Below are 6567 nucleotides of genomic sequence, written 5' to 3' on the forward strand. Positions count from 1 at the left end.
GTCAAATTTGTAACACTAACAGTAGAGTTTGATTAAATTCTTATTTCTTTATAGTTATGTAAAATAAGTGACATCATAAGTATTTGGTCAAAAACTTTCTTCTTTTATGCTATTGTTATTATATCTTTTTATAAAATAATAGTTATATAAAGAATTAAAAAATAATTTAACCAAAAATAAAATAATAATATTAAAAAAAGTAAAGCAAAAGCTTGTACCCACAGTTCATAACTATCACCACCAACAGCTACAGCAACACTTTATAGTGTGTGAGAGAGAATTATTTCTTCCTTCACTCTCACCATTTTTCAGTTTTAGAGAGAGAGAGAGAGAGTTGGTGTTAGATTTGTGGTTGAAGGAAATAGGAAGAAGGTGTGTTTGTTGTGGTTGTTGTTATTGGCTATGAAGTAGTGGGAACAAAGGAAAACAAACTCCATTATAATATTCTACAGTTTTCTCCTTCATTTCAATGCTGGGTTTGTATTTTGTCCCTTTTGTTTGGTTTTGTTTCTTCTTCTTTTCCCTTTTGTTTTATGAAACATAGATCCCTCTTTGTCTAAAAAAGAATGACTTGTAACTATTGGGTTTATTATGTGGATACTGTCATTTGTCAAAGAAATAGAAGAAAATGTGTGGTGTTCTTTCTTATTCTTATTCTTGCTCTTATTCTTATTATTTTCAATGTGTTAAGAGATTTGATTTTGTGGATTCATGTCTCTGAACAGATACCAATTTTTTCTATTTTTTTTTTAAAAGTGGGTTTTGATTGCTTATGCAGTTAGTGTTTTGATGCTTCAAGTAACTATGCAGTTTCCTGATCTGCTAGTCTCTCATTATTGATTTCAAGTTGGGAGTGGTTTTTTCCTGTTAAGGGTTTGAAATCTTGGTGCTTTTTAATGAATAATTTTCTGTATTCAAGCACCATCAAGCTCAATGACATTCCACTGCTCCACTACCAATTTATGATTTCTACTATGTGTCCCTTTTGCTTGTTGATTGTGACGCTTCAAGCAATTACCATTGTCTCTGGTTTTCTATATGTAGCATTTATTTGTTGGGTGTGCTTGTAGCTGTGCTCACTCACTGTAATATGTAAATTAGGATTGCTTGATTCGTTTATTGTTTGGCTCTGTGTTGTTTTGATGGCTGGTTTAAGACTTGTCTTGGTTATGTTCACCATGTTGTTGGTTGGTAAATAGTTGTTTATTTAATTTGAGAATGGAACTCTCAAGTTGAAGTAATGAAGCTACTGTTGAATGAACTTATGGTTTTCTTTGCAGGGACTTGCTAGGTTTAAGTCTTTGTGTGGTATTATGTGATATTGGGACATGGAGAGGGTTGCTGAGCCGAAGTTACTTCCTCGGAACTTGCCTATCCTTGTTGAGGTATCAAAAGCACACACATCTGCAGCAAGAGAGTCGGGTCAGAGACTTAATCGCCAGGAGGTTTCTGGTGCTGCTGGGATTTCACTTAGAGAAGTGAATCAATTGTCCAAAACAAGGGATGTGCATGTCCCTATTTCACATCTGGCCTCACTTAGAGAAGTGGCCCAGTTAACCAATGCTCGGATATATTTGGTACAAGAAGATATGGGATTTGATGCTCGATCCTCTGGGGAGTCCCTCACCTTTGAGCCCACCATGACATGGAAAGGAAAGGGCTCTTCGCCGGAAGATGTGGAGTTTGTGCCTGATGTTGAGACAATGAAGGAAAGCAGCTATTCAATTGAGGATGGTGGTCCAAGTTTATTTGCTGGTGCTAGTCATCCCCCAGAGCCTGTTGATACAGATCTTATGAGAACGGTTTATGTACCGATAGGTCAAAACAAATCAGAGGCTGGTTGCTTAATCAAGAACATGCCCTCAAAGGGCCCTTTTTTGGAAGATCTCTCAATTCGTGTTCCTGCAAAGAAACCGAGTCCAGCCGTTCTTTCCCCTGAACAAAGTCTAGTTGAAGAACTAAATGGCATAGGGAACTTGGCATTTCTGGGTCCTCGGGCATCACCGAATACTGAGAACTCTCTCCTACCTCCAGATGCTGAGGAAAAAGAATGTGTTTGGGATGCTTCTTTGCCTCCTAGTGGAAATGTCAGTCCACTTAGTAGTATTGATAGTACTGGTGTTGTCACTGCGATGAGCATTGTTAATAGTTGTGCTAGTACATATCGGAGTGATGCAATGACTAGTGATGGCATGCTTAGTTTAGATAGAAACTGTGATAGTACTAAAGGGAGTGTAAGGGGGGATTCACTGGAGAGTGCAAAAACTAGTGCTAGCCGGGCAAGTGATAGCAGTGGCCTCAGTGATGACAGCAACTGGAGCAACATAACTGGTAGTGCCAATAAGCCACACAAAGGAAATGATCCTAGGTGGAAGGCCATTCTTGCCATCAGATTACGGGATGGAATTCTGGGCATGAGTCATTTTAGATTACTCAAACGTCTAGGATGTGGTGACATTGGAAGTGTATATCTTTCAGAACTGAGTGGAACTCGGTGTTATTTTGCTATGAAAGTTATGGATAAGGCATCCCTAGCAAGCAGAAAGAAGCTGACTAGAGCACAGACAGAGAGGGAAATATTGCAGTTGCTGGACCATCCATTTCTACCAACTTTGTATACACATTTTGAGACTGACAGATTCTCGTGTTTGGTAATGGAATATTGTCCAGGCGGTGATCTGCACACTTTAAGGCAGAGGCAACCTGGGAAACATTTCTCAGAATATGCTGCTCGGTATGCTTTATGTTTTACTTAGTTGCTTTTCTTTACCTGAGTTCTTTGTTGTTAATTACTTTTGATCATGATAATTTTCTTTGATAATGTTTTCCTGTTCCTTAATCCTTTTGCATTTGGAGAGTTTGAGAAAAATAATTTCTTCAAAAGAAAGGGGGAATCAAGGATTTGTAACTAATTTTCTTTTTTACTTCCTTTTGATTTATTGTTTCTTAATTCATGATATGCTAAAAGGACACTCTGAAACTAATGCTTGCACTTTTTTTTTCTCGATTTTTATGAATTAGAGAACATTTTTTTTATTTGCTGTTTCTTTCTTGTCTTGCCTTTGTTGAGATAGAAGAATAATTTGGCTTATGCAACTGCATTGGTCATGTGTTTCCTGTGATTCCTTCACTAAACGAAGTACTTGGATATCTACTGCTAGTATCCCTCCCTTGAACAGTAGCCTCTCTGCAAGATATGAAGAAAGAATTGCTGCTTGTTATAGGTCTTCTATCTATGGTTGTCTTATTTACATCTTTGTGAAGTTTTGAATCGGTTGCTTCATTTCATTCAACCATGTTAAGTGTTCATGCCTCATAATTCATAATCAATGATGCAATAAAGATCTGATTAGGTTAAGTGCATCTAGTTTGCATGAAATATGCTCATGTGTCCATCTAGTATTGTTAGCTTTTTTATGCAGAACAATAGGTCTTCTTGCTTTAAAACTAGACATAATATTGAGGCGATCTGCCTTACATTTTGTTGTTTATCGTGCACACAAGTGGTCATCTTGTTCTTCATAGCATGCCTTTGCAGTTGAATAAATGCTTTTTGGGCACACAATCGCCATAAGGATTTACGTTTTCATTTTCTCTACATATAGCTTTTATGCTGCGGAGGTCCTACTTGCTCTTGAATATCTTCACATGCTTGGAGTGGTGTATAGAGACCTTAAACCCGAAAATGTGTTGGTCCGAGATGATGGTCACATAATGCTATCAGATTTTGATCTCTCCCTCAGATGTGCTGTGTCACCTACTCTTATTAGATCATCATATGACGGCGACCCTTCCAAAAGGGCTGGTGGTGCATTTTGTGTTCAACCTGCATGTATTGAGCCATCATCAGTGTGCATTCAACCTGCATGTTTCATTCCTCGGTTATTTCCTCAGAAAAACAAGAAGCTAAGGAAACCAAGAGCTGATCCTGGGTTGCCATCCAGCACCCTTCCAGAGCTTGTTGCTGAGCCTACTGCAGCTCGATCTATGTCCTTTGTTGGCACTCATGAGTACCTTGCCCCTGAAATTATCAAAGGAGAAGGTCATGGAAGTGCAGTTGATTGGTGGACTTTTGGAATTTTCTTGCATGAGCTATTATATGGTAAAACCCCTTTCAAAGGGTCAGGCAACCGTGCTACACTTTTCAATGTAGTAGGTCAGCAGCTCAGGTTTCCCGAATCACCTGCAACCAGTTATGCCAGCAGGGATCTGATCCGTGGCTTGCTAGTGAAGGAGCCACAGCATCGTCTAGGGGTTAAAAGGGGTGCAACCGAGATCAAGCAGCATCCCTTCTTTGAAGGAGTGAACTGGGCATTGATTAGGTGTAGCACGCCGCCAGAAGTGCCGAGACCAGTCGAAAATGAACTACCAGGGAAGGTTGGACCAGCTGAAAATACTGTTGGGGTTGGCACTGGCAGTACTAGTAAGAGGATAGTTGGTACTACTGACAACATGAAGTCTGGGGGTAAATATCTGGACTTCGAGTTCTTTTAGTTCAGATTCCTCAATCTGCTTTTTATTGTATTCTCCATTCTTAGTCATTTTCATGGGTGCTGCCCAGCATTACCATGTTATTTCAGCTTACCTGCCTTGTAGTGAAAGTCCATTTCAGTTGGAAATATGATACCTTAAGTTTAGATTAGGTTCTTCTCCAGTTCTCCTTGTCTGATCCCTCAATTCTTATGGATAATCCATAATGTAGTGTTTTTATACAGAATTTTAATACTTCTCAGGAAAATTATAATCCTTTTTACATTTTTGGGTAAGATTTGTGATGTTATCAGGATTCAGGTGCAGCTGATGACATTGTTGTGTGCTGTTCCTTCATTTTGTCAGTTAACATAGAATGCTCTTAGAACAATGATTAAGAATAACATATTAGTCTTTAACTACTTTTATTTAATTTAATGATACTTTTCGTACAATACCTTGACATGAATTACGTCTAATTCTTGGTTACACCATCATAACATGTACTTTTTGTTTATGAAAACAGCATTTAAGGAAGCATATCAAAAGATTAGTAAAATTTATTGCACTTAATTGCTTTTGTTAATGAAATTAATTATTTTGTTTATAAATGAGAACGATGAGGTAGTTCTCTAGTTGGAGTTTGCTTTGCCGAGAGAATCATGCAAATGATATAATTCCAAATATCTACTGAAATCTGGTGAAATCTGGTGAGTTAAATGGGGTCAAGAGGATTTTAAACTAAAAATGTTATCCTGCAAAATTCCCCCCTCACAATTACTGTTGTATTGTGAAAAACAACCTTCAATCTAATGCATTGTTTTTCACAGAGTGAATACATATATTTCCATTGTAGTCTTCTAATTTTCATATGTGTAGAACTCAACAAATGCAAGATAAAAGTATGAAATCATGGAATGAAGAATTGTTGAAATGAAGATTGTTCAAGAATTCACAAAAAGCAAAATGAGGACCACATTAGACATAACAGGCTTTCCATTACAATGATATAATCACTACTTTTCATGGTTTGTTTTTGGTCCCCCTCTACAACATTTGTGCTGCATGTGTGATAGATTCTTTGCTTGGGGATGAAAGGGGACTTGTCAATATAATGTATTCTTTTTATAGCCTTGTCACAATTTGCTCATGCCCCATTATTTCTCTCTATGGTCCTTTAATGAAAACATAGATGTTTCTGAAAGCTGCAACAGGACTTGTTGATGACAATGACAATACCATAACAAACCTAGACTGGAGTCAAGGTATGTTTGAATGGAGAAGGAGAAAAAACAGGAAAAAAACAGATAACTTTTCATTTTTAAAATAGAAAAAAATTGTAATTTTGTATGATGATGAAACAAACATGAATGGTTGGAAAACTATATGATATTTGTTTAAGTTTATTTTCCTTATTTTACAATGGGAGTATTCTCTGTCTTTTATCCTTCAGATCCTCACTAACAAGATGAGATAACTTTATTTTATTTATGTTTGTATTTTCTGTAATTGGTTTTGATCTTCAAATAATTTTTTTTATCCTCTTAAATTAAAAATTTTTATTTTAGTCCCCTAATATTAACTTTGAAGAATTAAAAATAAATTTTGAAAATAACATTTTAGTTCTTTAAATTTAGTGTGTATTAAAATCATATTTTCAGAAATATAAGGAACTACAATACAAGTGAATTCTTTTAAAATTTGAGATACCAAAAATAAGTTTATTCTAAATTTTAGGGATTAAAAACTCTATTAAAAACATCTTTCAATAACAAGTGATGAAACTCAAAACTTCAAAACACACAATATTTCAAAGATGTGATGGATTTTGATATTATTTCAGGAGAGTAGAACAATAAAAGAAAAACATGAGGAAAGAGTAATTTATTTTAAGAGAACGTTTTCTTCCTCCACTTTCCTACTTTCTTCTCCCACCCATGGCATAACTATAATGCATTTCCTAATATATTTTAAGTTTGTTATTTCTTAAAGTTTGTAATTATTGTTTCAATAGTAGTTTATATTAGGTAATTTGAAATAATTCTTTTAAAGTAATATTTCGAATTAGATCATTTGAAACTTATTTCAGATGCCATA

General features: G+C 35.9%; 1 protein-coding gene across 3 annotated transcripts; it reads left to right on the forward strand.

Moving 5' to 3' along the window:
• Positions 1-216: 216 nt before the first annotated feature.
• On the forward strand, positions 217-4766 carry LOC137818469 (serine/threonine-protein kinase D6PK-like). Of its 3 annotated transcripts, none has more exons than XM_068621918.1 (3): positions 217-476; positions 1281-2734; positions 3606-4766. In XM_068621918.1, the coding sequence occupies exons 2-3, from the start codon at positions 1329-1331 to the stop codon at positions 4492-4494; spliced, it is 2295 nt and encodes a 764-aa protein (XP_068478019.1). In that variant the 5' UTR covers positions 217-476; positions 1281-1328; the 3' UTR covers positions 4495-4766. The 3 variants fall into 3 exon arrangements, with proteins under 3 accessions (XP_068478019.1, XP_068478020.1, XP_068478022.1); XM_068621919.1 differs by having other exon boundaries at positions 247-372; XM_068621921.1 differs by having other exon boundaries at positions 469-630.
• Positions 4767-6567: the final 1801 nt, after the last annotated feature.

The sequence above is a fragment of the Phaseolus vulgaris genome, chromosome 10, assembly GCF_000499845.2.
Source record: "Phaseolus vulgaris cultivar G19833 chromosome 10, P. vulgaris v2.0, whole genome shotgun sequence".
NCBI classification, from domain to species: domain Eukaryota; kingdom Viridiplantae; phylum Streptophyta; class Magnoliopsida; order Fabales; family Fabaceae; genus Phaseolus; species Phaseolus vulgaris.

What these genes read in the sequence shown, in the direction of transcription:
- LOC137818469 (XM_068621918.1), top strand. Translation starts at nt 1,329, where the DNA reads ATGGAGAGGGTTGCTGAGCCGAAGTTACTTCCTCGGAACTTGCCTATC. An exon ending in TTCTCAGAATATGCTGCTCG is followed by an intron (nt 2,735 to 3,605) that starts GTATGCTTTATG and finishes CTCTACATATAG; the next exon opens with CTTTTATGCTGCGGAGGTCC.